This window comes from Aspergillus pseudonomiae (assembly GCF_009193645.1).
Source record: "Aspergillus pseudonomiae strain CBS 119388 unplaced genomic scaffold BDV37scaffold_111, whole genome shotgun sequence".
NCBI lineage: Eukaryota > Fungi > Ascomycota > Eurotiomycetes > Eurotiales > Aspergillaceae > Aspergillus > Aspergillus pseudonomiae.
In genome coordinates, this window is record NW_022476103.1 from 87,990 (window position 1) to 113,691 (window position 25,702).

Below are 25,702 nucleotides of genomic sequence, written 5' to 3' on the forward strand. Positions count from 1 at the left end.
TCTTCTTCTACTTCTTGTTTTCCACCGTTTTCCTTATACCTTAATAAACAAATCTTCCTCTCACTCTTTCGTTGTTTACTTCGATCTTCAATTCTACCCCCCCCCCTTTTACACCGCCACTATGTCTGCTCGTCCCCAGAACATTGGTGTCAAGGCCATTGAGGTCTATTTCCCTAAGCAAGTATGTGCATTGACCCGTCAGCGGGGTTATATCAAGAGAGAACGAAAAGAAGAAGAAGAACATTTGCTAACAAGCTACGCAGTGTGTCGAACAAACCGAGCTGGAGAAGTTCGACGGTGTCAGTGAGGGCAAGTACACAATCGGCCTGGGACAGACAAAAATGAGCTTCTGTGATGACCGTGAGGGTATGTTGACCTTGTTATCTTGTGAATCTTTTTCATTTGTTCCCCCTCGCTAAGTATAAATAGATATTTACTCTGTCGCCCTGACCACCCTCTCCTCCCTCTTCCGCAAATACAACGTCGACCCCAAGTCCGTTGGTCGTCTCGAAGTCGGTACTGAGACTCTCCTGGACAAGTCCAAGTCCGTCAAGTCCGTTCTGATGCAGCTCTTTGCCGAGAGTGGAAACTTTAACGTTGAAGGTGTTGACAACGTCAACGCTTGCTACGGAGGTACCAACGCCGTATTCAACAGCATCAACTGGCTCGAGTCTTCCGCCTGGGATGGAAGAGATGCCGTTGTTGTGTGTGGTGATATTGCCCTGTATGCCGAGGGAGCTGCTCGCCCTACTGGTGGTGCTGGCTGTGTTGCCATGCTCATTGGTCCCGATGCTCCTATTGTTTTTGAGCCCGGTCTTCGCGGCTCTTATGTCACCCACACCTACGATTTCTACAAGCCTGATCTCACCAGCGAATACCCTGTCGTTGATGGTCAGCATTCCCTTCAGTGCTACACTGAGGCTGTTGATGCTTGCTACAAGACCTACGCCGCTCGTGAGAAGACGCTGAAGGAGAAGACTCAGAACGGAACCAACGGCGTGGCCCATGACGAATCCAAGACTCCTTTGGACCGCTTTGACTACATCCTGTTCCACTCCCCTACCTGCAAGTTGGTCCAGAAGTCGTACGGCCGTATGCTTTATAACGATTTCCTCGAGAACCCCACCCACCCCGCTTTCGCTGAAGTCGCCCCTGAGCTGCGCGATCTGGACTACAGCAAGTCTCTCACTGACAAGAACGTCGAGAAGACTTTCATGGGTCTGACCAAGAAGCGTTTCGCTGAGCGTGTGAGGCCCAGCCTTGACGTTGCCACTCTTTGTGGTAACATGTACACCGCCACCGTCTACGCCGGCCTGGCCAGCTTGCTCAGCAATGTCACCTTTGACCCCAGTCAGCCTAAGCGCATTGGACTTTTCTCCTACGGCAGTGGTCTTGCTGCTTCCATGTTCAGCGCGAAGATTGTTGGTGACGTGTCTTACATGGCTGAGAAGCTCGACCTCCACAACCGCCTCAACGCTAGGAATGTCTTGGCTCCTCAAGCCTATGTTGAGGTAAGCGATAGTTCCCCTTGAACTCCTTTCCATCTTGATATTTTGTGATTCGACTTGACTAACCTTTATATTTCTAGATGTGTGCCCTGCGTAAGCAAGCTCACCTGAAGAAGAACTTCAAGCCCTCCGGTAACACGGAGACGCTCTTCCCCCACACCTACTACCTCACTGAGGTGGACGATATGTTCCGCCGCAAGTATGAGGTCAAGGCATGAATAATGGCTAGCGCTTGATGTTAATTTGGACATGATGAGTTTCTTTTTCTGCCTTTTTTAGATGATTCATTAGATTCCCCTCAGGACCGCATTGTCGTGTTTGGTTGCCTTGATAGAGTTCGGAAACTGGGTTATGCCTACAAACTGTCTCAGTCGATTCTATTCCTTTGTCTCTCTTGCACTGGGTTCTCAGGAGGAGCCCAGAAAGGAAAATATTTTCTTGTTTTTAGGAACTGGCATGATGCTGATGTTCTTTCCTCCCCAAGATGGCGCTGGAATGTTTCGGATTTATGAGAAGATCTTATTTATTAATTAAACATATTAATCAATTTCTCTGACATATGATTTACTATTACCATGATTTTCAATGTACTTGTACGGAGTACTACCAGTAGATGTGGTTCTAATCTAATCTATTTGACACGATTTGGATGATATGCTTAGTCATGTCTAAACGGACGGTATTTTACATCAACATCATTTCCAAGTACTAACTGACCTTCTATGACTTCCTATAGATTCTTCACAGCCCTATCTACATTGACAATGTTAATGAGGATAAAGATAGAAACTATTGCAACCCTGCATAGAACGTGAAACGAACGATATGTCAAGAATAGAACCATCTCGAGAAATCAACGTATGATAGCTCTTTGCACTCTTTCGCGCCAGACGCTTCCTGCAGTATCATCCTTCATCATTCCTTCTTTTCTCCTTGTTTTATGCGACTGTCCCTTCTCGTCATCCAATCCAATGATTTCATCCAAGTTAATTTTTGAGGACTCAGGATTATTTGTCCGTTTCATGAAAGCCAAGAACGATGCAGGTGATCGAGGGGAAAGAACCACTCAGGGAGCCTGGCGCCAAACTGGAGGGGAGTCGGCGCCTACTGCAACAAACTCCATTGCTCCGACTCAAGTTTGTCCAAAGAGAGTATTCTTAGAATGACTCGGACCATCAAACTATCGTACCGACTTCTTGGGTCTCTGGGACAGCATCGACAACCTTGATTGGTCTGGCCCGGCGGTTCTTGCTGCTGTTCCATCCATCTCCTGCAGGTCCTGCTATCAACCCTCGGCGCTTGGAGTTGTGACGGTGCCTCGAGGACCAGTGTTCATCAAGATATGCCAATAGTTCGCTTTGTGCTTGCCGCCGACTAATGGATCTACTACGCGAGGTGCTCTTGGGGAGAATCGGGACTAAATTAGCTATGATTATCCAGAAATAGCACGAAACACAAGTGTTGCTGATTATAGAAGCTTTTACGGGTCATGACGAACCATTCCCAGTATGGGATCAGTGAAGATCTCCATCAGATCTGATGAAATCGAGCAGATGCAATTTTTAGCAACAAATTGACGCGCGACTGTTAGATGAAACAGCGTCTGCCTGCTCCATTAGCTCTAAGCTCGTTTGTTTCGCGCATCATCCAAAGAGATGCCGACAATTCAGGTGTCCATTGCCTCACCATCACCAATGTGGGCAATGGCTCACGATGACTAGCTAGTTTGGCGTCAGTATGGAGATTTCTCCATGTTTCATATGCTGCTATTCTGGTCGTGTTTGTCGGTTACTTTTTTTAATTCAGACCGTATGAGCCTCTGATCGAAGAACATTTATATCCAAACATCTGCCTCCCAAGTGTACAAGAGCTTATCATAACCACTCGTACAGACTATGACTCGAGTGTAATACCTTGTCTTTGAACAATCATCTTTCAACTTCATTTAGTTTCTTTTGAATATTCATTGGCGAAGATCGCTCCCTGATTCCTTCTGGAAGCTGGACTTTCCAATTCTCTGCAGCACCGATTACAATCGAACCGTTGCTGCTACACAGCTCGACTCAATGACCATGGAATACTCATACTATCAGCCAACCACTCCGCCAGGGCTACCATATGAGGGAATCGTTCGAATGACCCACAGTCGCAATGCATCCGACTCATCTATGTACTCCAATGATTCCTCGCCTTGGTCTGCAGTCACCTCAGTCACCAGCCCGAGCACTGATTCTCCCCCCCGTTATCATCATGGGCCAGCCCTTCTTCCCAAAATTAGGGATCAGGATGTGGTCATTGAACCAGCCCCAGCTAGTGGACCGCAGCGTCATCGGAAAGTGCTATCGAACACTAGGAATCCGCCTGGTTTCTTACCATACCCTGCCAATCGTGCAGCAGCTCAACGTCATAGTACGGAGTGCGTGGACTACTATACTGTGGCATCCCCAGTCTCGCCCATGTACGCTGATTCAGCATTGGCGTCTCCTGTGAGCATAACGTCTTCGCACAAGCGCAAAGTGCCCAGTGCACATTCTCGATCATGCTCTGCATCCAGTGTTGATGAGGCAACCTTGGCCCGATATGGCTATTCCACTTACAGGCAGCTCTCTAAGTACTCTGGACAATCACAAGGGTCCCCTACCGCACCCGCCACCCCAGTCACGCCTAATATCATTGTATATCCACCGTACTCGCAGCCTTCTATTGTTGGCCCTTTCTCGCGCACATCTCGAGCCCGAACCCAGGCCCCGCCGGTGCTTCCAGTTTCCCCTTACAGCTATTCCCAAGTGTCGAGTGCTCAGTGCTCACCAGTTGGCTTTTCCCACAGTGTTGATAGAATAAGCCCATCATCTACAACTCTTTTTTCATACCTGACTGGGCCAACACAAGCAATCAATCTGGTTCGGAATGTAAGCGTCATTCCAACACGAGGGATGCATGACTACTTCTGGTGGGATATCCGTAACTTGCGCAGCTGGTCCTCTTTTTCTCTGTCCACATTCCACTCGATCAACGGTCTCACGAAGCTTCTGAAGACGGCAATTCCGTCACATCTAACCCCACCAACCGTGGTCTCAGGTTCACGCTTGTGTCCTGATTCTGAATTCACCTTGGTGGACCTCGTCCAAGATATATATGCACCACGAGTGAATGCCGCTTTGGCCGTGTCTCAAGGCCCAGATCACCTGGCGCTCTATGCTACGCCTGTCCCACGGATCCATGCCAACAGGAACTATGGCGGTCCGCATTTCCTTGCAAATTACACCTCAGACACGGAGCGGACGAGCTCGGGTCTGCCCCGTGGACGGCTGGTAGGAATCGTCAAAACTTTCGACCGATGGAACACCAGTATGCGCACCGAAGCACCTCATCGGCGGGTTGAGTATTTAAACGGTCTAGCGCACCTTCAGCGGTGTATGCGCGAACATTCCTGCCGATACGGCTTCATCATTACAGAGATCGAGCTTGTCTGCGTGCGGGCGGGGTGCGACGAGGGTGACGACGTGCCTTACTTTGGCTTCCTCGAGGTTTCAGCTCCTATACCCACTAAGCTTGCGGCGAGTCCAGACGAAGGCCACTTGAAACCTTGCCCAGTCCCTTACGGCCACCCTCAATCGCCCACGCCGTCCAGCGACAGTTCATTGGCCAGCCAATCTCCTATCTTAGACGCATATTCTTCACCAGCCCCAGAGGAGCTTGATGTACCGATGACGGCAAGCCTCGCTTTATACTTCCTCCTAATGCTTTCTAAATCCGTGCCTTTGCCGTCCCAGCCGTCATCTCACCTGAATGTTGGCGGACCCGGAGCCTTAACTCGGCAGCGTATACTCCCAGAAGGGAAAGACAAATGGATTCCAGAGCCACAAATTGGAGAAAAGCGAGATGCCAAACGAGTAAGAGGCTGGATCTGGCCACATGATGCCTGGCATCGGCGTGAAGGAGGTGGAGTACCACGTTCGCGAGCGACTGGTGTGGAAGGCAAACCCAAAAAATGGCATAAATAACGGGATAAAAGTAAAGAAAACCGAAAGAAAAAAAAAGAGAGAGAGAAAATAAAGAGGAAGCTGGAACATTCCTCATAATTCTAATGTTACTCTCTGATGTTGAGTATTTTGTTGTCATAGTAATCTAATCAACCAATTTGGTTTCAGAATAGACGAAGTATGTACATACAAGAGTAGTTTTGTAACTACGATCAGCTCATCCTCACGACTTGAACCCCCCTCAGAGATACTGTGCACTCTCCTGACATACTGCCTAATCCGTACTAATCAAGCATACTGCTATCAATAAAAGTTTTCTCGAGAGCATCCTACCCCCCAAGGTACTCATGACGCAGATCATGGCCAAACCATTATGTTTGTTGCCATTCTTGGTTCTAAAGGACCTTGGGATCCAAGTACCCGGGAGGCCATCATTTACCGCCAGTAGATATATAGAAGCTGTACAGGAGTATTTCATGTATCTACTAGTTTAAAGAAAACTTTTGCTCTCCTTAGGACACCTGAATCTACGAATGACAACCCGAACAATGCTAAGAGACTAATAAATACCATAAGCGATGGTTTCCAAAGCATCCACACCGTCCTTGCCAGACCTCCTCGATGTAATCATCGTCGGCGCTGGACCCTGTGGACTCGCCGTTGCTGCCAGACTAAAAGAAGAAACACCGTCTGCGTTGTTCACAGACGACGAGCACCAGCGTTACCACTGGATCAACAAACATAGCGGCCGGATGGCGCTCGTACAGGCTCGCCACGGCAAGCAGAAAAAGGTCAAGGCAGAGAAATGGCACGGATACACCTCTCGGCAGTCCTTCTCATCTACACACTCAGAGTCTATAGCGGGGTCTCCACCTTCGCTATCCTCGTCCGCCTCGACTGCTTCAGTGGAGACGGAAGCCGGCCCAGTGGAGGATGATTCGCCCTCCATTCTTGTTTTGGATAGTACGGGCGATAAATGGATGGAGCGGTGGAATCGGGCGTTCAAGACGTTGGAGATTCAGCAGCTTCGCAGCCCCATGTTCTTCCATGTGGATCCGAGTGATCGGGATGGAATGTTGGCGTATACGCAGGAGGTGGGGAGGGATTGTGATCTTTGGGAGATATCGGGGTGTGTGGGGAAGGAGTTGAGCAAGCATAAGAAGAAGAAGAAAATGAGGTCGAGGGCTGTGTGAGTACCTTCCTTTTCTCTGGTGGTTGTCTTGGCCATAGAGCTGATGATGAATGGTGCTGTAGCGCTATAGGAGAGGTTGAGATCGACGAAAGGGACCGCAAAGACTATTTCTCGCCTTCTACGGGGCTTTTTGAAGACTACTGCTCGAGCATCATCGCACGCTACGACCTTAACACGCCAGGTATGATCCAACAACGTGAGGTCAATAATGTCCAGTATGACTACCATGACGAGATGTCGCCTTCCGAGAAGATTTTTACGGTCACGACAAGTGATGGCGCTGTGTTCTATAGTCGGACGGTTGTGTTAGCCATTGGGCCTGGAAGGACGAAGGTTTTCCCATTTAAGCTAACGGATGAAGAGGCAAACGGGGGTTGCCATAGTACGGAGATTCAATCATTTCCAAGTCCCAATGTGAAAAGAAAGATTCAGCAACGTCAGCAGACAAACTTGATGGTTGTTGGCGGAGGGCTCTCTTCAGCTCAGATAGTGGATATGGCTATCCGGAAGGGGGTGAGCAAGGTGTGGTTCCTGTTAAGGTCCGATTTCAAAGGTAAGTAATGGGATCAGATTTTCTCCTCGAAGTGGTTTAGTAACGGAGGGTATCAGTCAAACACTTCGATATCGACCTGACTTGGATGGGCAAATTCAAAAACTACGAAAAGGCAGCTTTCTGGTCCGCAGACACGGACGAAGAGCGCCTCGAGATGATCAAAACAGCTCGCAATGGAGGCAGCATTACACCACGGTACCAGAAAATCCTGAAGCAGCATGCAGCCCGCCACCGTGTCTCGATCCACTCTCGTACAGTCATCCTGAGCCGTGAGTACTGCCCCATGTCTCAGACATGGCGCCTCACCACTGATCCTCCAATTCCCGACCTCCCTCGCATCGACTACATCTATTTTGCAACAGGTATGCAGGCGGATGTGAATGAACTTCCACTGCTTCAGCAGATGAACCGTGAATATCCGATTGGGACCAAACAGGGTCTGCCGTGCATCACGGATGATCTCATGTGGAAGGCGGATTTGCCTTTGTTTGTAACTGGACGGCTGGCTGCCCTCCGCCTAGGTCCGGGAGCCCCTAATCTTGAAGGAGCGAGGCTGGGGGCAGAGAGAATTGCGTGGGGGATGGAGGAGGTGCTGGGGCGGAGGGAGAGCGAGGATACACCTGCTGAACGATCGAAAGAGTGTTTCTGTGGCTTGGGAAATCGATATGCTGGGCTAGCTGATGTGGATTGGTAATTTGATTTTGCGGCTGATTACCCCAGGCAGCATTTAAACTTCTGATTATGTAGAGCCTCATATATGAGCCTCGCTGTATAGGGTCGTAGTAGTACGAGCATTGCATGACAGGTTTACGAAGTATATGAAGCCATTGGTGATGAAGCCGTTCGTGTACCGTACCACTTCATACCTGTATTACATACACGTAGAGAAGACTTTCTGCGGTCTCCGGTGGAAACCACTGTACCATATGGTGTATTAGAAAATACAATACCTGAAATAGTATCTATTTAACGATGTTGCCTAAGTCGACATAATACCATCGATCACCAACAGTCACTGTAGCCTTCTCTTCTTCATCTACGAACCTTCTTCATCCACATGGCTCTTCCAGGCAACCAAGCTTTCTCAGCATTCTAAGCCACAGCTTGATCATCCAGACGTCAGATGGATTCAGCTTCAGACGACTAGCAAGCTGCCATCGACATGCGCGCTTGGTACTAGTAATGCTCCAGCGAACAGCGCCTACGCGGCGCTTTCCTCTCTCTATCAGTCCGCCACGCGTTCTCTGATACTAGCTGATTTGCCTCAATCACATGCGGCACATGAATCAACAGTGCCACATGGTTGCAACCTTGCGAGCGGAAAACGCCGTGGTGATGGTGACAGTTATTAGCCAGGAAGAAATCATCTTCCGTGAATAGCCCGCACCGCCACAAACCACCAGCCACATATGTGGCGAGTTCATTTACCGTTGCTTATTCGGCGAGAAACACCTCTGATTGGTATGTGGGGCATTGTTATGCAGAGGCAATTACCTAGCCCTTAGTACTTACTCTAATTTACTAACTCCGGAGTATGCAGTCCGGTCACGGATGATGGAGACAATCCCGCAAATCATATGGTTTATCAAGACAAGAGGAACTATGGAAAATTAGCTTTCTCGCAACTATTGGCGAAGGGGGCGCAGCCCACTGGTCTTCATTACCGCAACTTGGCGTCAAAATTCTGGACTTTCGATCAGACACACCCGCGCTTTTGCATTTGTCCCTCCGTCCGTAGCGCCGTCCGGACTCCACGTCTCTATTCGCCGCTTTTCCATGGATTTTAACGCTTTCTACGAGCCACTCAGATTATTGAGTGCGCTATACATCGATTCTAAGCCATCCCCCGCGCGTTTAGTCGCGTTTGAGAAGTGTTACAACCGCTGACGTCGCGCCCTCTCAGGAGAGTGGACGTGGAATGATTGAGGATACAAAATTCCTCTGGCGGTTATACTCGCTAGTTTATTTGCTCTCGGCAAAGTCAGTTTGGTCATGAAGCTCGTTGGCATGAGTGACAGACCCCGCTCTTGGATGAGAGCCGATCACTGTGACTCGTTGGGAATTCCCCCTTTCGAGCTCCCGAGAGATTGTCAAGGAGGCTGTGCAGTGGGAGTATGATGCCAATCCATGTCGATGGAACCACTCACACGACCGAAACCCCCTGCACCCACCATAATCCATGAAAATTTTGCTGAGCTTGCAGATATTGATTGCAAGCTCCAGATCTTTCATAGATGGCTTGGCTGTGACCGTGTTTCTGCCGTGTACTGTTGAGCTGGTACAACTTGGCATTCCTTGCCGCCTCTGTGGGAGAGTCATATCTGGCACACGAAATTTTAAACATAAATCTTATAAACAATTTATGATTATACCATTATCTGATTTTCATTAGCCAGTCTCGGCACCTACACAGCCTCCTTGTTAGATAAAAGAACACACCCTTCCCCATCACCTGTTTTCTGCACATGCCCTTAATTGAGGGATTTCTACCGACTTATACATATTGATGTTAATCTACTTTTCGTTTCTCTCGTCAGCAAATAAGCTCAGCGTATTAGTCGCAGAATGCTGACCCCAAACGAAAATCGTCAAGAGGGGTTTTTGAACCCCTTCGCAGGGAACCCTGCAAACAGAGAGGTAAGTTTTCAAGCCGCTCACTTGATATGTTTGGGTGCATATTAATATAGAGAAAAGCAGTCATCCGTTTCTCCCGGGCCAGGGCAAACAGACGTATCGTTAGCCCACCCATCTTCGCTATCACCAGACATGGCATCGACCCTCAGTCCAAATAGGCTATCAGTCCAGAATGGGCCCCCTCGATCATCACATTCATCATCACCTTCACTTGGCGGTGAAACTTTACGGTCAAGAGCAGACTCAACTATCTCTTGTGCAGATACTGTTGTTAGGTCAAGAGCAAACTCAGCAGCTACCACCACCAAAGCTGTATATGATGACGTCTCAGTGGAAGATGCCTTAAATCCGGATGCTCGAAATGAGGATGATTTCATCGTGCAAGATAATAAGTTTGCCTTCTCACCCGGCCAGCTCAATAAGATGCAAAATCCGAAGTCCCTGGCTGCCTTTCAAGCGCTTGGTGGCTTACATGGCCTGGAACGCGGCTTGCGGACAGATTTGGCAGCTGGATTGTCCATAGATGAGGGTCGCTTAGAAGGCACCATGAGCTTCCAAGAGGCGACGTCTGGGAACGCCCACCCCAAACAACAATTGTCCTCAATCACAGAAACACCTGCATCCGAGACCGACTCACAGTTCCAGGATCGCATACGCATCTTCAGCCAAAACAGACTGCCTGCTCGTAAGTCGACTGGCTTTCTGAAGTTGCTTTGGCTTGCATACAATGATAAAATTATTATCTTGCTTACTATCGCCGCTATTGTATCACTGTCTCTGGGTATCTATGAGACCGTCAGTGAAGGTTCAGGAGTCGACTGGGTCGAAGGAGTTGCTATCTGTGTTGCGATATTGATTGTCACCGTTGTCACAGCCGCCAACGACTGGCAGAAAGAAAGGCAATTTGCCAAGTTGAACAAACGTGTAAGTAAGCCGTCTAAGTGTCTTTGGATTCTTGTCTGACAGTCCTAGAACAACGACAGAGAAGTCAAAGCCGTCCGCTCGGGCAAGGTGTCTATGATTTCAATCTATGATATTACTGTTGGAGACGTTCTCCACCTTGAGCCCGGTGACTCTATCCCTGCTGATGGTGTGCTGATATCTGGTCACGGAATCAAGTGTGACGAGTCTTCTGCCACTGGCGAGTCAGATCAGATGAAGAAAACCGATGGATATGAAGCCTGGCGGCAAATCACAAATGGCACTGCTACGAAGAAACTCGACCCCTTTATGATTTCTGGCGGTAAGGTCCTTGAAGGTGTAGGGACCTTCCTAGTAACGAGCGTCGGACGATACTCAACTTATGGGCGCATCCTGTTGTCGTTGCAGGAGAATAATGATCCGACCCCTTTGCAAGTCAAGCTGGGAAGGCTTGCCAACTGGATCGGCTGGCTGGGCTCTGGGTAAGATGTGCAATCCTTTGCTTGTAGGCAATATGGCTGACCTCTCTAGCGCTGCAATCGTCCTGTTCTTCGCATTGCTTTTTAGATTCATTGCTCAACTCCCGGATAACCCGGGCTCTCCTGCGCACAAGGGAAAGGAATTCGTAGATATTCTCATCGTTGCTGTTACAGTTATTGTCGTCGCCATTCCTGGTGAGTTGTCTATTCCCGCAATGATGCAATAATATGAGTACTGATGAGAAATAGAGGGTCTCCCACTGGCTGTAACTTTGGCACTAGCCTTTGCTACAACACGAATGGTCAAAGAGAACAACCTTGTGCGCGTCTTTCGTGCTTGCGAGACGATGGGAAATGCCACAGTCATTTGCTCCGACAAGACAGGGACTCTAACCCAAAATAAAATGACTGTGGTCGCCGGGACACTGGGGCAAAAGAGCTTCGGACAAGATGACAATTCCAGCTCCTCGGTGACCGCAACTGAAACTTTCAAACAGTTTTCTTCCAGGATGCGTGACCTGCTCGTCAAGAGCATTGCAATTAACTCGACCGCTTTTGAGGAGGAAAGGGAGGGCTCGAAAGAGTTCATCGGGAGTAAAACCGAAGTAGCATTGCTACAACTGGCTAAAGACTACCTCGGAATGGATGTCACTGCTGAACGTGGATCCGCGGAGATAGTTCAACTGATTCCCTTTGATTCCGCCCGCAAGTGTATGGGAGTGGTGTACCGGGAACCTACAGTGGGCTATCGGCTTCTTGTCAAGGGAGCCGCTGAGATTATGGCTGGAGCATGCTCGATGAAGATCGCTGGTACGGATGGCTCTAATGGCATCACTGTTGATCAGTTCACCCAGGAGGACAGTCGGGAGATACTCAACACTATTGAATCCTATGCCAACAAATCTCTACGAACGATCGGGCTGGTCTATCGCGATTTTTCGAACATTTCCAGCTGGCCTCCGAGCTATATCAAGCCCTCTGAGGATGATTCAGATATGGCTCAGTTCGAAGATCTTTTCCGTGACATGACCTGGATTGGCGTTGTGGGTATCCAGGATCCTCTCAGACCCGAAGTTCCTGCAGCTATTGAGAAGTGCCGCACCGCCGGTGTGCAAGTGAAGATGGTCACTGGTGACAACATAGCAACAGCCACCGCCATCGCATCGTCCTGTGGTATTAAGACAGAAGATGGAATTGTCATGGAAGGCCCCAGATTCCGCCAGCTGTCGGATGATGAAATGGACAAGGTGCTTCCACGTCTTCAAGTCCTGGCCCGCTCATCGCCCGAGGATAAGCGGATATTGGTAGCACGACTGAAGCACTTGGGAGAGACTGTGGCGGTAACTGGAGACGGTACCAACGATGGCCCTGCACTGAAGACTGCCGATGTTGGCTTCTCCATGGGTATCGCTGGTACAGAAGTTGCCAAGGAAGCCAGCTCAATCATTCTACTAGATGATAACTTCAGTTCGATTATTACAGCAATCGCATGGGGCAGAGCTGTGAATGATGCCGTGGCCAAATTCCTCCAGTTCCAGATCACGGTCAACATCACTGCTGTCGTTCTAACCTTTGTTTCGTCTCTCTACAGCAATGAGAACCAAAGTGTGTTGAGCGCAGTGCAGCTGCTTTGGGTCAACCTGATCATGGATACCTTTGCAGCCCTCGCTCTTGCAACTGATGCGCCGACGGAGAAAATCCTCCATCGCAAGCCTGCCCCGAAGAGTGCCTCTCTTTTTACTGTGGTCATGTGGAAGATGATCCTCGGACAGGCAGTTTACCAGCTGGCCATAACTTTCATGCTATATTTTGCCGGAAGCCACATTCTCAAGGATCATCTCAGTGCCGATAATGGACAGAAAGAGCTCGCCACCATCGTGTTCAACACTTTCGTGTGGATGCAGATTTTCAATGAGTTCAACAACCGAAGGCTTGACAACAAGTTCAATATCTTCGAAGGAATGTTTAAGAACTACTGGTTCCTCGGAATAAATTGTATCATGGTTGGCGGCCAAGTCATGATCGTTTATGTCGGCGGTGAAGCTTTCGGCGTGACTCCTCTCAACAGCATCCAGTGGGCTGTTTGTATCATCTGTGCGATCGGTTGTCTTCCTTGGGCTGTGGTTCTCCGCCTGATTCCTGACAAGCCGTTCGGGATCGCACTCGACTTTGTTGTCAGAACCATAGCATTAATCTTGCGGCCTATCAGCAAAGCTTTTGAGTTTGTTGGAAAGATGCTCAAGTCTGCTGTGCGACCTGTTAAACGGGTTACCAAGCGGGTATTCAACAAGCGTCAGGAAGAAGACATTGGTAGACCTGATGAAGAGACTGCCGTGTTGACGGATCTGAGACGACAGCAAACCCCCGAGGCGCCAACGACTTCGGCCACAGTGCCTCCGATTACTATCACAACCTCTTGACGAATTCAACATACGATATGACTGTCGCTGTTCTGCCTCGCTGCTACAGAGCAGTTCCTCTGTATAATAGTTAACGAATGTACCACATGCATGGATATTGTATATACATATGCAGTGGCTGGGTGGTATAATGTCTTTTTATGTTGCATAGCGGGCGTTTTGTACTTTTGTTGGTTTATAGATTAGCGCGCCCATGATTTTTGAGATATACTAGATACTCCCATGTAGATAGTTAGCTTGAACCTATTCGAATCTATCACTTGCTTTTCAAACCATGCCTTGAGTTCCTTATCTCATTAGGATTTTCGATCACTGTAGAAATGCCTTCATTCAGTACTATATGCTTCTTGTCTGCTGCGGTTATATATATGAGACAATAGTGAGCAGATGGTAGAGAACTGGCGCTGTACTACTGTTTAAGATGAATACAGTATAGAATCTTCGACACGAACTCTTCAAATAAGTAACCAAAGCAACTTTGTTACCAAAACCGCAGGCGGGTGTGTATATGAAATGATGAGTACTTGGGTATGCTGTATGCTAAGCATAGGTTTATGCCTGAGGCGTCCAGGCCCACCTCCGCACCGCCGCCGCCCACATCATCATCATCTCGAAGACATCGATAGTTTGTAACTTCAACTCTTTGACTTACTCATTTCACTGCGCCCAATTCGACTTGTGCATAAGCCAGGAAGACAGTCAGTGTACCTTACCCCTATTCTCCATTGGACAGGGAGAGCAACAAATTGCTAGACGTCCCGTCTGTCCCTCGTCTCCCCGCTCCGTTAACGTGGGACTGGATAATGACGGTGCCTGACCATGAATTGAACCTAGCTAACATACAAACAAGCTGCCCGCTCAGCCTCACTCAGCCATATCTCTCGCTATACCACAGCAGATTAAACAAAGCTCCCTACTATAAACTAATTACCTCCGAGCCAACTCAACCTCCTGAACCACCCTCCGATCAAACAAAAGTACCCACCATGGCTCAACTAAACTACCGCACAATCAACATCGACGTGTTGGACCCTGAGTCCTCCGTCAACTTCCCCATGGAAACCCTCCTTCCCCCTACCCTCCCTGCCCCGACCACATCCAGCGAAGCCGCAAACGTCGCCGCCCAGGTGCGCCAGCTACTGCGCGGTGGGGACCCCGAGGGAGCGCTGCGCGCTGTCCTCGATACGGCTCCGCTAGGCGGAGATGACCGCGCAAAGGAGGTGCACTTGGCTACCGTTATCGAGGTGCTTCAGGGAATTCGACAGGGCGAGATGACGAGAGTATTGGAGGGGGTTTGTAATGGACAGGGTGGTTCCGAGCGGGCGGACTGCTTGATGAAGTACTTGTATGTTTTTCTTTCTCGCCTTTACGTCCTTTTCTTATGCTGAACGGCATTGTTTGATGGCTCTGGGTCCTGATTGTTATACTAGGTACAAGGGAATGGCGGCCCCTGGGCCTAGCGGCGGCGCGCAATCGCCTCGCAAATCGGTCTCCCCGCAGAGCACCGGATTCTCGCAGATTCAGGCCAGGAACCTTGGTGAAGGTGGCGGTGGTCAGCAGATGAGTGTGCTGTTGAGCTGGCATGAGAAACTGGTAGAGGTGGCGGGCACTGGGTCCATCGTGCGTGTGATGACGGACCGGAGGACGGTGTAATTCGATCGGACTGAGCTCTAGTTTTGAGATAGAGACAAGGGGATAGATAAATGGGTGATTGAGAAATCGTCGATTTCAAATGTTTTTTTCGTTCGTGCTGTGTTTATACTTGGCTGCCTTCGCTTTTCTGCCCCCGCAAATGGGATAATATCCTAGATTCTAACCTTATAGTTTACATACCGAACAACATATAGTTTACAATCCCCCGATCTCATCACCGATTAGAGAAATCACCACCGCCCAGAAGATCCTTCAAATTAACCTCTCCACTACCCCTAGCCAGAGGCTGAGCTTGTCCCTCTCCTTCTTTCCACCCAATCATGTAAATCAATCTGAACGTCGCGGGAATACCTCTCGACCCTTCTTCCTTGTGCAGTTCCCGGTAGATCGCCTCATTGGCGAGCAAAACATCACGCGATATCGGTCCCAACTCCCGGTGCAAGATAGCATTGTTCTCGCCCATCGACTGCAAGTCCTGCATGAGAGCAAACGTATCCGGGTACTCCACCACGATGTCCTCCACATCAACCGTGAGCATCTTGAACCCGGCCTTATTCAGCAATCCACCTACATCACGCACATCCGCCAGTGGTGAAACATGCGGACTCACACCACCCCGTCGCTCCATATCCGCCAGCTGCAATGACGTCCGGAGCTCGAACAATGTATCGCCGCCGAACATAGCCGCAATAAACGGACAATCCGGCTTAAGAATAGAGTTCACTTGCGCTAGCAGCGAGGGCAGGTCGTTAATCCAGTGAATGGAGAGGGAAGACAGGACGGCATCGAACGTGTTCTCCTCGTAAGGAAGGCTCTCGAGGTCGGGGATAACCTCCCGCTTGATGGAAATCTCCTTGTTGAAGGGCTCGTCCGCATCACGGTGGAGAAGGGCTTGCGAGGTGTCGACACAGGTGAGGTTCGAGATGCGGGTTGCGAGGGGAGGTGAGTTTGGGTTGACGGGGTCGATGTCGGGCGTTGTTAAGGCGCGAGCGATATTGCAGCTGTTTGCACCGAGGTCGAGCACATTCGGAATATCTCGTTTTATATCCTAGATGCCACATCGTTAACCATGGAGTTCATATTGATATGGATGTAGCAGTCAAGACGCACTAGTAACCGCTCGCATAGCCGCATGGCTACCTCATCTTTGAGGTAATCTGTCTTCCGGCTCTCTTCAACATTCCCGGCCGCGCGGTCCTTCTGTATATGTTTTACCTTGCGATTGAATATCTCCAGGACGGGGTTGCCGGGCGTTTGGCTGGCGTAGGTTCTGGTGGCTCTGTATGTGAATGTCCGGGGTGAAAACACCGCCGGACGGAAGATGTGGCGGAGAGACATGGCTATGCCTCGGGGGTTCAATTGCACTTTTGGAGCAAGTTAGAGGACCTGGGGCATTGCGGTTATGTGGTTATGAGGGGTGTAAGGTCGAAGAAGTTGCGGCGGAGATTGAAAATGCGGGAAGTTTGCGGCGTGACGTCGGCGGAGCTTTCAAACTGAATTAAATTCCATTCAACTCCGCATTTCGTGCGTTGTCAACATTTCCTTCCCCGCGGGCTTGCGCCCATCATTACGAATCCGAAACTATTATGGGTGTCTGTGAGAAACAATCTTGACCCTATTGGTAAAGATACTGTGGATCTTTTGGTGGCGTATGTACAGATTGTCATTTGTATCTTCCCCTATTGGGGTAATTGTTTCGGGTCGCGCTATGGCTTTTTTTTGGATTTGCGAGGCTAATGCATACAAGCGTAGGGCATGACTTGCTTGACTTTACGTGCTTCAATTTAGTTCCTCAACATGTCGCGTCCTTTCCCTTACGCCTACATTTCTTGTCCATGTGCCGACACCCCTGTTCCCGACCCAGCCAGGAAGCGGAGATCAAGAGAGACTTCCCACAAGGCCAATCCGGAGGCCCCCAATGCTCCAGTTCCTCAGGATTATGACTTTGAAGATGAACGCACGTTCGACCCGCGATCTCCCCGGTCCAACTTTTCTTTGTACCCGCCAGAGCAACTACTATACTGCGAGGACTGCCATCAGATTAAGTGTCCCCGATGTATAACAGAGGAGATTGTATGCTGGTATTGCCCTAACTGTCTGTTTGAGACACCGAGTAGCATGGTTCGGAGCGAGGGAAATCGGTAGGTCGTGTTTTTCTTCTTTTTTTTTTTTATAGGAGTGTACTCGGTCACCTTACCAGATGATTGCTAAACAAGGGTCATTATAGATGCGCCAGGAACTGCTTCAATTGCCCCATATGCACTGCTCCACTCGCGGTTACTACATTGGAGAATGTCACCGGAGGTGGAAGTCAACAGGGGCCGTGGGTACTATCATGCGGCTATTGCATGTGGACAACTCTAGACATCGGCGTCAAGTTCGATAAGCCCACCAACATCCGCACGCAGTTGTCCAAGATGACGGATTCTTCCCGGGGAAGACAGATGTCCAAGACCTTCAGTGACCTCAAGTCCCCACTATCCACGTATTCTTCGATTGACGATCACTTTCCATCGCCTAGCGAGATGAGAGCGGATGAGACCAACCCGGCCAACGAGCAACCCTCAGGGCCATTGAATCCAGAGGCGCGATTCCAGGCACTGAAGGGTTTCTACAAGAGTCAGATAGCATCAACCTCCTCATCACCTAACGACCCCCTGGCTGATTTCGGAGCGGGATTCTCTTCCCCGGGGGCCCTGAACCGCATCATGTCCCTCTACACCTCATCATCCCGTCTCGGCAATCTCTATGGCGGTACCAACAAAAAACCGAAATCCAAACCGCCAGTCATGCGAGAAGCTCTCACAACCAGCGAAGGACTAAGGGTGCCGGCGCCCGACGCAGAAAACGCACTAATCCGACGCATGGCCTCCGACGACTGTGGATGGGACGGAATGGCTTCCATCGAACAGCGTACATTCCAATCCCCCGACGCACGGTTCGTAGAAGACCTCCTCCCGCTGCCGGTGCTACTTCGCACGAAACGGTCGAAACGTTGCAAGTCGTGCAAGCATATCCTTGTCAAACCCGAGTTCAAACCGCAATCGACTCGGTTCCGCATCCGTCTCATCGCCCTCAGCTACATCCCCTTGCCAACCCTCAAACCCCTAGTTCCCAGCCCCTTTGCGGGACTTCCGTCCGTCCCACCCGCCGCGGCGCCAAACCTGGACGCCCTATCACCGCTGAAAACCGTGCAGCTCCTGCTCACCCTAAAGAATCACATGTTTGACCCGGTGCGGGTGACACTCGCCACGCCGTCGGTGACACCCGGGCGCGTGGCCTCAAAAGTCACCATCCTGTGTCCGCAATTCGACATCGGCGCTAACAGCGACGTGTGGGACGAGGCCCTGCAGGGTTCGACCGCTCCGGGTGATGCGCGCGCCTCCCGATCCGGCACCCTAGGCTCCACCGAGAAAGTCGCAGAGGCCGGGAAAGTGTGGGATAAGGGACGTAACTGGACCACCGTCGTCCTGGAAGTCGTACCCGGGACATTACCCGGCGGCAGTACCACAGGACGTAACCGCATGAAACAGCATGATGATGACAACGACGATGATAACGATGACTCCGATGTCGACTCCGACGGCAATGCCAATGCCCTGGATTGGAGCGGACAAACTAAGGACCCTAACCAACTGCTTCAGCCGGACGAAGATATCCTGGAGATCCCTGTCTTTGTGCGCATGGAGTGGGACTCCGAGAACCAGATCGACCAGGAGCAGTCGGTTGGTAAGGGACAAAATTCAGACACGGTCAAGAGGGAATTGGCGTATTGGATGGTGTTGGGGGTAGGGAGGATTAGTCCGGAGATGGGATTTTAGAATATTGGTGGTTCTCATGCTGCTTGATAGATGTCTTTTCTTTTAATTACATACATACCCTTATTGTTCGGATATTCTGGATGAAACTCGAGCCTTTGGTGTCCTGAACCTCATTCAATATATAAATGTATACCTATATGTATATCCCTACGGAAATACAGATCCAGCAGAAGACGTGTAGGGAATACGAACTAAATGCTACTAAACAATAAGCTTAATCGGGACAAGAGAAATTGGCCACGTGCGCAGAACCCAAATGAACATCTACATGAACTACGGGGACGGAGCCGGAAGAATAAAATCTGGGGAATATGCGCGGACAAGAAGAAGAAAAAAAAAAGGAAAAGGAAATAAGAAATATTTTTTGTTTTTCAACCACGCCGAACAACAGGAAAAGCCCGGACCAAAAGATCATGAATGATATTATCACATCACATCACATCCTCTTTTTCATTAGGGAACCCTAAACCCGAAGGACCAGATCAAGAAGCTACCCACCACCGCACAGCGCACGCTGACGCAATGCACAACAAGATATTGCCGTTCCTCCTCGTCCCAAGTGTTTCCTTTTTTTTTCTTGTCTACTTCAAGAAAGAGAAAAAAAGACGTAAGCCCGCGTTCTTGTTCTCGAAAATCCCAGACTTATTTTTCTCTCATTGGCCTAATCACAGGAAAAATATAGAAGACTTTAAAAGGACATAAGGGAGAAAAATTGGCATCTAGAAGTCAGAGGCGCTGCTCTGGGGGAACTCGAAGACGACGTTGCGGCCGGTCAAACGGCGGTAGACCTCGCCGTAGGCATCGAGACGGTGGTCAACACCACCACGCTCCTTCTCATCCAGGATGACCTTGAGGGTCTTGCTGCCGTCCTCCTTGGTGCGGATGCGCTTGCCGACGATCTCAACGGGGTAGACCAGGTCGCCGAGGATGGCGTCGTGGACAGCAGTCAGAGTGCGGGAACGGGGACGCTTCTGCTTCTGGTTGGTGCGGGAGTTGACAGAGCGCTTGGGCTTGGGCAGGATGCGGCGCTGAGCAACGAAGAGGACGTGGCGGTCGGAGAACTTCTTCTCGAGCTCACGGGTCAGGCTATTTCGGGAAGTGTTAGTCTCGGAAGATATCTCAATCTAGAAGAACCAGGTTCTGGATGTGTGTTCGTACCGCTGCTGGATCTTGTGGAAGCCCTGGAGGAGAGGGACAGGGACGAAGATGATGACAGCCTTCTTGCCGTGGCCGACCTCAACCTGTAATGATATAAATCGTCAGATCAACTTTTGCGGGATAAGATTATTCAATTGCGCATCTGTAATTTTTGCAGGTGCAGGCCATTTTCGTGTAGAATCAGAAATTGTTTCTCTGGTCGCCCCCTCTTTCATTCCAGCCCAGTGATGGACACACAATCATCCTCCATCTGGATTGTACCGCCAGCTGACGCACCAAGCACACATGGCTTGATTCCACCATAAATCCCTTCCCATCGCAACAAATATCTCTCCTTCCCACAAACGACCAGAGACAAAGTCTGACGCTGCAACGTGCGGTGCCAAATAGATCGGGCAGATCTTACCTCACGGGCAGAGACGAACTGCAGAGGACGAAGGGTGGCCTTCAGGTCCTGTGTGTTGCTCTCCAAGTCGAAGAGAGCGCCGGCGATCGCGTTCTCCAGCTCGGAGGGGTTCTGCCTCGAGGGCGAGTTGAGGGCGATCTTGTTGATAGCAGCCATTTTTGCAGACGAGCGACGGATAGCGGGCTGTGCTGCTGGTGCTGCCTTTCCTTGTCGCGGGTTGTTGGGGGTCGTGGGAATAAATTCGAGGATTGAAACAGAGGTCCGTCCAGCATCCAATTCTGCTCCGGTTGGTGTGGGATCGGAGGCTCGGCGCCTCGCTTAGCGACACGGCGCTTGCCCACCCTAGGTTAGCGCATTGCCCTCCTAGGGAAAGCCCGGTCCCGTGACCGCTCTGCCCTCGATATCAGGAACATCAAAAGAACGCTTATCTCCTATCAGTTATTATCGTCTATGATATTACTAGAACATAGGCTCCATAGAAAACTATCCTCTACTTGGTACAGATGCTCAATGGCATCTCACCCCATCTGTGATAGCAGGAGGTAACTGAAAATATGGTTAAAGAAAATAACCCTTCACACGGTGAGAATACCGAATTCCTACCAGTGCAACATCCGGGGAAACCTATACATAATGATAAAGACAAAAACCTCTCGCTGAGTGTCAGAGAATCTGGGGGGTTTAAAAAAACAGAAACAGAACAGAAATGAAAAGGCACCAAGATCCGGGATGAAGCACAAACATAAACGAAAACACAGGTTGACGCCGGGATATGAGAAACTACAATGATGACACGCCATGCCTTCAAACCGCCCTTGGTGCGGCACTGTCCCAAACATCCTAGGTAATTACTCTGTAATCAAACCTAGTCACGAGATTGCTGCATGGAAGAACAAACATTACGGACTGTAGAGCAGACACACAGCCGGAATTAACAAGCACAACCTTCTTTGGCAGTGGCAGTAGACCGGTCTCCCAGGTTGACTCGCGAGTCCTCCGCCGGACGGCCAGCTCCCAAAGTAGTCTGGCCCGTACCGGCGCCAGCTCCGCGTCCACTCTTCAAACTGCTCTCTGGAATAGCATTGGCAATGGCAGTGAAGACCTCCACAACGTTCACACCCGTCTTAGCGCTAGTCTCGAAGAACAGTAGGCCTTCTTCGTCCGCATATGAACTAGCCTCCCGTGTCGAGACCTTCCGGGCATCTCCGGGAGTGGCATATTGCTCCTCCTGAGGTTCACCAGCCGCGTCATCTTCGTCAGCAGTAGCAGCAGGGGGTTGCTGTTCGCCATCCACCTGTGACTCCCCAGAAGCTTCGTTCCCGTCGTTGGTCAAGTCCAGCTTATTGCCGACGAGGGCGATCACAATCCCAGGGCTGGCTTGCCGCTGTAGTTCGGCGACCCAGTGTTTGGCCTTTGTAAGGGAAGGTGGTTTGGTAACATCGTAGACTACCAGCGCCGCCTGAGCGTTACGGTAGTACATGGGGGCAAGCGAGGCGAACCGCTCCTGACCGGCTGTATCCCAGATTTCGAACTTGATCGTCCGGGTCGGGAGGGAGCATTTTTGAGTCAAGAAGGCAGCTGGAGGCACGTTAGCACCGGGAAGAGGTTGCATCCAATGCCGCTCAAAATTCGACAAGTTTGGGTCTCCTACCTCCAATAGTCGGCTCTTTGTTTTCTTGAAAGTCATTGTTGACAAATCGCAGAACTAGCGATGACTATTCACGGCCATCCATTCATCCATTTGTCAGTCTTCCAGGTTACCCGTGTACAACGGCAAGAGGCGAAGGGAATCAACCGAGGCCGTACCTTTCCAACCGCCGCCTCGCCCAAAAGTACCAGCTTCACGCTACTACTCGGCTTCGGAGTATTTGTGCTAGTTGACTCAGACATGGCAGCAGAGCCCAACGGATGGGTGGCTATACACGATTAGGTTGATTTGCAGGGACGGGACGCCAGCACGGGCGGGAATTATCAATCTCGTCGATGATTTCAGCTCGCCAGGGGCGGGTAAGGTCGACAAGAACTTAGAGAGCGGTAAGTAATCAGGGTAGCCTGAAGGAAACGTCAGCCCCGGGGACACGAGAGAGAGCCTAAGTTGGAGACCTGAGCAAGGGTTGCGAAGGGGGAAAAAAAAAATAGACAAATAGAAATCCAGGATCACCAACGTATTGCACCAATACCAGGAGAAAATAGCGGTGGACACAAGTGCACAGTCGCAAGGTACTAGGAAAGATCGATACCCAGTGAGGCGGAGGGAATTAAACGGTCGTCACTTTAGATGATGGAGAGGTCGCCCCAATCCGGTCTAGCGGGTCACCTCCAGCACGGTGGCAGTCACGGGATGTTTCCGTCCTGACGGATTTCGAATCTACTCACTGGCATTCTGTACTTCCAGCGGGTAACCCCGGACGGCAAATATTATTTCCTCCCCCTCCAATCCTTCATTGAAACCACAATACATGATCTGTGTCGCCCTCTTCTCTCCCTGTTTTTATTTTCTCATTCACCCCATGGTTCCAACTCATCAACTTGATTGTACAGAATCCATGTCCAGTTCAATGGATGGTGAGACATATCAACTTCCAACTGGCGAAACAGTACCCAACTCTCAATCTCCTATGATTGGTAGGAGATGAACCTGGTCAACGCTAGTCTGGCTACTGTCTTTGAGGCATGCTGTCAACAATGACAACATATCATGCAGGCTAGGCATGACGTGCCAGTGTCCACCAACGAGGGTGATCGCCAGGGAGTTGGGAACCATTTCCAATGACGCCCAGCCCACTGGCGCGGACAACGTTGCACAGCATGATTTGTGCAGATCCCCGGGCCGTAGGCTGTAGCTGCCCAAAATACAAACCACAATAATCATAAGAATAATAATCCTCATACTAATTGATTAGCACATTCAATGGGGGCTCGAACACCCTTGATGTTTGCACCAGTACCCACCAAGATAATGCGCTGCTTACAAGAATTTCAGCAAATCAGACTGCTGATACTCAGTGTGCCGCCGCAGCCAGGCCCCCGGGGGATAATCAACCCACAGCCGTGTCATGGCCTGTGACTCGTTCACAATAGAATTGAGGCTTGTACCAAACGTCATCAGGTGTTCAATGAGTGAAGAAAGGAAAGTAAACAACGAGCAGAAGGTTGGAGAAGGCACGCCTGTTTCCATTCTTAAGATGTGCTTGTAATATGATACACATGCACTCAGGACACATACACAAAAGTCCCAGTGACACTTGAACGAATAGAGAAATTAGCAAGAAAACGAAGAGAAAAACGGAATGTTTGACCGCGAGGTCGCAAGCTCTAATGTTGGTATCAACCCATGTATCCCAAAAAAAACCATCCTGTCTATGTCAAACGCCGAACAAATCCAAAACCCGAAGATAATAGCGAGGTAAAAAAACAAAAACAAAAAAAAAACGGAAAAAGCACTTTTGATGAACAGATCGTGGACCTGCGCTGGTTCATATCGATGGTGAAATTAAAGTTGTAAAGTAAAAGGATCGAGGTCGAAGGTCAAAATGGCAGCAGCCATGAGTCGGAAAGTGGTAGCGAATGTGACCTTGAAGAGGCGTATTAAAAAGGTTATAGACCCGAAACCAAAAAGGCGAATAACGAAGCGAATAGAGTAATGAAACATAGTGTTACAGAAACTATGACATCCCGTTAGCCCTGAAACCGACAAGCAGTTGAGATTTGGGGGGAAATTCCACTTACAATGAAGATCGACTTCATCGACACGTGAACTCCGCAGACCATGGCGCCAATAGAACCACAAACTTTTCGCTCGAAACAATAACATCATGGATGTGCTTAACCAATGCCTCTATGGCATTTAGCTGGACTGATCGGACTCGTCTGTTTGGACGCCGGTAGTATCGTATCCTCCTCGTCCCATGGTCACAGCTCGAATATCACGAATTTTCATAAAACTCTTTGAAACGATGGTCAGACGTTGCGTTCTCACTGCGATCGAATTTGGGACCAAGGATGGGAGAAGATTTGTGGGAAGGAGTACTCACTCAAAGGATTAAATAATGACAAGGCGTGCCTTGTGGCCCGTAATCTCCAATAAATAGAGCAATAAAAAGCCGGTGGTAAATATTGATGTGCGGGTCTGATTATTGATCGATTATAGCGTCAAGCGAGGTACCCAAAAAATCCCAGACAAAAGGCAGGCGGTATTAATGCAGACAACAGATGATGCAGCTGCAGTTGAGATCGGAAAGGTGATCCTTTTAAGAATGCTCAATCCTCTGGCGCTGGGCAAAAATAGGCAGGGCAATGCAGCACAGACAGCGCCGACAAGTAAGTAGTAGATCTGTAAGGCAGGAATGTGACGCCGCTAAGATGACCAAGTAAATGGACTGGAAGAATGAGGAAGAGTGGAGCCCCAATCAGAGTCGATAGGTCGAATTTTATTTTTCTATGCTTTTCCTTTTCCTTTTTTTTCTTTTCCCGCTCGAGCGCTTGCGACGTTGTTTATTGTGAATTGTCCTGGTATCTTTTCGAATCGATGACAAACTGGCGCGTAGCAGGGAGGTGCTGGATAAATATTGAATCAAGCAATCTGATCAAACCCCGACCCAAGGAGTCAAAATAGATAAGACTATGCAGCCAGCAAGGAGGTCGTCCTAGCGATTAAAGAGTGCCACGGAAGTAGAGCTCCGTCTAGTTCGGCGATAACCAAAGATCGGACGAGGGATAGGATAGGGCGTTCGTTGGTAACGTCACAAAAGATGAGAGGACGTAAGACGAAGAGGACAGGGGCGAAAGTACGAAGAGAGGGAGGAGGGAGGAGTACAGGGAGAGAGTTCCTTATATAATTAAGGAATGATGGAGTGAAGCGAAAACTTGAAGGGGGGTTTCCGTTATATGTAGTACTCTCCCGCAATGGCCTCAATTTCTCCATCAGTTATTATTATTTTTTTCCCTTTTCAAAAAAAGAAACGAAGAAAAAAA

At 49.6% G+C, this 25,702-nt stretch overlaps 11 protein-coding genes across 11 annotated transcripts; 7 read left to right on the forward strand and 4 right to left on the reverse strand.

Moving 5' to 3' along the window:
• Positions 1-121: 121 nt before the first annotated feature.
• Positions 122-1,726, forward strand: erg13 (hydroxymethylglutaryl-CoA synthase; the record flags this gene model as incomplete). The annotated part of the gene is made up of 4 exons (XM_032088241.1): positions 122-181; positions 264-366; positions 430-1,511; positions 1,589-1,726. The coding sequence occupies 4 exons, from the start codon at positions 122-124 to the stop codon at positions 1,724-1,726; spliced, it is 1,383 nt and encodes a 460-aa protein (XP_031936123.1).
• Positions 1,727-3,202: 1,476 nt separating this feature from the next.
• BDV37DRAFT_290863 (uncharacterized protein) lies at positions 3,203-5,631 on the forward strand. Its single transcript, XM_032088818.1, has one exon. It carries the CDS (start codon positions 3,575-3,577, stop codon positions 5,510-5,512), a length of 1,938 nt encoding a protein of 645 aa, XP_031936124.1. The 5' UTR covers positions 3,203-3,574; the 3' UTR covers positions 5,513-5,631.
• A 438-nt stretch (positions 5,632-6,069) lies between these two features.
• Positions 6,070-7,983, forward strand: BDV37DRAFT_290865 (FAD binding domain protein; the record flags this gene model as incomplete). The annotated part of the gene is made up of 3 exons (XM_032088819.1): positions 6,070-6,680; positions 6,746-7,236; positions 7,293-7,983. The coding sequence occupies 3 exons, from the start codon at positions 6,070-6,072 to the stop codon at positions 7,928-7,930; spliced, it is 1,740 nt and encodes a 579-aa protein (XP_031936125.1). The 3' UTR covers positions 7,931-7,983.
• A 2,019-nt stretch (positions 7,984-10,002) lies between these two features.
• On the forward strand, positions 10,003-13,690 carry pmcB (putative calcium-translocating P-type ATPase(PMCA-type); the record flags this gene model as incomplete). The annotated part of the gene is made up of 4 exons (XM_032088242.1): positions 10,003-10,794; positions 10,843-11,273; positions 11,323-11,465; positions 11,520-13,690. The coding sequence occupies 4 exons, from the start codon at positions 10,003-10,005 to the stop codon at positions 13,688-13,690; spliced, it is 3,537 nt and encodes a 1,178-aa protein (XP_031936126.1).
• Positions 13,691-14,262: 572 nt separating this feature from the next.
• On the forward strand, positions 14,263-15,409 carry BDV37DRAFT_262470 (actin-related protein 2/3 complex subunit 5 family protein). The gene is made up of 3 exons (XM_032083419.1): positions 14,263-14,388; positions 14,541-15,035; positions 15,121-15,409. Exons 2-3 carry the CDS (start codon positions 14,677-14,679, stop codon positions 15,341-15,343), a joined length of 582 nt encoding a protein of 193 aa, XP_031936127.1. The 5' UTR covers positions 14,263-14,388; positions 14,541-14,676; the 3' UTR covers positions 15,344-15,409.
• On the reverse strand, positions 15,393-16,871 carry BDV37DRAFT_262475 (uncharacterized protein). Its single transcript, XM_032083420.1, has 2 exons — positions 16,454-16,871; positions 15,393-16,391 (listed from the first exon to the last, which is right to left on the reverse strand). The coding sequence occupies exons 1-2, from the start codon at positions 16,679-16,681 to the stop codon at positions 15,558-15,560; spliced, it is 1,062 nt and encodes a 353-aa protein (XP_031936128.1). The 5' UTR covers positions 16,682-16,871; the 3' UTR covers positions 15,393-15,557.
• Positions 16,872-16,887: 16 nt separating this feature from the next.
• BDV37DRAFT_262476 (putative dynactin Arp1 p62 subunit RO2) lies at positions 16,888-19,254 on the forward strand. Its single transcript, XM_032083421.1, has 3 exons — positions 16,888-16,992; positions 17,091-17,484; positions 17,571-19,254. Exons 2-3 carry the CDS (start codon positions 17,141-17,143, stop codon positions 19,162-19,164), a joined length of 1,938 nt encoding a protein of 645 aa, XP_031936129.1. The 5' UTR covers positions 16,888-16,992; positions 17,091-17,140; the 3' UTR covers positions 19,165-19,254.
• Positions 19,255-19,303: 49 nt separating this feature from the next.
• BDV37DRAFT_262478 (uncharacterized protein) lies at positions 19,304-20,345 on the forward strand. Its single transcript, XM_032083422.1, has one exon. The coding sequence runs from the start codon at positions 19,582-19,584 to the stop codon at positions 19,864-19,866; it is 285 nt and encodes a 94-aa protein (XP_031936130.1). The 5' UTR covers positions 19,304-19,581; the 3' UTR covers positions 19,867-20,345.
• Positions 19,304-20,994, reverse strand: BDV37DRAFT_262479 (40S ribosomal protein eS7). The gene is made up of 3 exons (XM_032083423.1): positions 20,729-20,994; positions 20,323-20,405; positions 19,304-20,250 (listed from the first exon to the last, which is right to left on the reverse strand). The coding sequence occupies exons 1-3, from the start codon at positions 20,882-20,884 to the stop codon at positions 19,884-19,886; spliced, it is 606 nt and encodes a 201-aa protein (XP_031936131.1). The 5' UTR covers positions 20,885-20,994; the 3' UTR covers positions 19,304-19,883.
• Positions 20,995-23,077, reverse strand: BDV37DRAFT_262485 (Rab family GTPase). The gene is made up of 3 exons (XM_032083424.1): positions 22,535-23,077; positions 22,380-22,443; positions 20,995-22,306 (listed from the first exon to the last, which is right to left on the reverse strand). Exons 1-3 carry the CDS (start codon positions 22,616-22,618, stop codon positions 21,660-21,662), a joined length of 795 nt encoding a protein of 264 aa, XP_031936132.1. The 5' UTR covers positions 22,619-23,077; the 3' UTR covers positions 20,995-21,659.
• Positions 23,078-23,169: 92 nt separating this feature from the next.
• On the reverse strand, positions 23,170-24,174 carry BDV37DRAFT_262488 (uncharacterized protein). Its single transcript, XM_032083425.1, has one exon. It carries the CDS (start codon positions 23,616-23,618, stop codon positions 23,337-23,339), a length of 282 nt encoding a protein of 93 aa, XP_031936133.1. The 5' UTR covers positions 23,619-24,174; the 3' UTR covers positions 23,170-23,336.
• Positions 24,175-25,702: the final 1,528 nt, after the last annotated feature.

Bases quoted from the DNA above. Each gene is read 5' to 3' on its own strand.
- BDV37DRAFT_290863 (XM_032088818.1), top strand. From the start codon at position 3,575: ATGACCATGGAATACTCATACTATCAGCCAACCACTCCGCCAGGGCTA.
- BDV37DRAFT_262470 (XM_032083419.1), top strand. From the start codon at position 14,677: ATGGCTCAACTAAACTACCGCACAATCAACATCGACGTGTTGGACCCT. The intron at 15,036-15,120 runs GTATGTTTTTCT...TTGTTATACTAG, and splicing joins GACTGCTTGATGAAGTACTT to GTACAAGGGAATGGCGGCCC.
- BDV37DRAFT_262475 (XM_032083420.1), bottom strand. From the start codon at position 16,681: ATGTCTCTCCGCCACATCTTCCGTCCGGCGGTGTTTTCACCCCGGACA. The intron at 16,392-16,453 runs GTGCGTCTTGAC...TGTGGCATCTAG, and splicing joins GGCTATGCGAGCGGTTACTA to GATATAAAACGAGATATTCC.
- BDV37DRAFT_262476 (XM_032083421.1), top strand. From the start codon at position 17,141: ATGTCGCGTCCTTTCCCTTACGCCTACATTTCTTGTCCATGTGCCGAC. The intron at 17,485-17,570 runs GTAGGTCGTGTT...GGGTCATTATAG, and splicing joins GTTCGGAGCGAGGGAAATCG to ATGCGCCAGGAACTGCTTCA.
- BDV37DRAFT_262478 (XM_032083422.1), top strand. From the start codon at position 19,582: ATGATATTATCACATCACATCACATCCTCTTTTTCATTAGGGAACCCT.
- BDV37DRAFT_262479 (XM_032083423.1), bottom strand. From the start codon at position 20,884: ATGGCTGCTATCAACAAGATCGCCCTCAACTCGCCCTCGAGGCAGAAC. The intron at 20,406-20,728 runs GTAAGATCTGCC...ATATCATTACAG, and splicing joins AGTTCGTCTCTGCCCGTGAG to GTTGAGGTCGGCCACGGCAA. The intron at 20,251-20,322 runs GTACGAACACAC...TTCCCGAAATAG, and splicing joins TTCCACAAGATCCAGCAGCG to CCTGACCCGTGAGCTCGAGA.
- BDV37DRAFT_262485 (XM_032083424.1), bottom strand. From the start codon at position 22,618: ATGTCTGAGTCAACTAGCACAAATACTCCGAAGCCGAGTAGTAGCGTG. The intron at 22,444-22,534 runs GTACGGCCTCGG...GGCCGTGAATAG, and splicing joins GCGAGGCGGCGGTTGGAAAG to TCATCGCTAGTTCTGCGATT. The intron at 22,307-22,379 runs GTAGGAGACCCA...ACGTGCCTCCAG, and splicing joins CAAAGAGCCGACTATTGGAG to CTGCCTTCTTGACTCAAAAA.
- BDV37DRAFT_262488 (XM_032083425.1), bottom strand. From the start codon at position 23,618: ATGAGGATTATTATTCTTATGATTATTGTGGTTTGTATTTTGGGCAGC.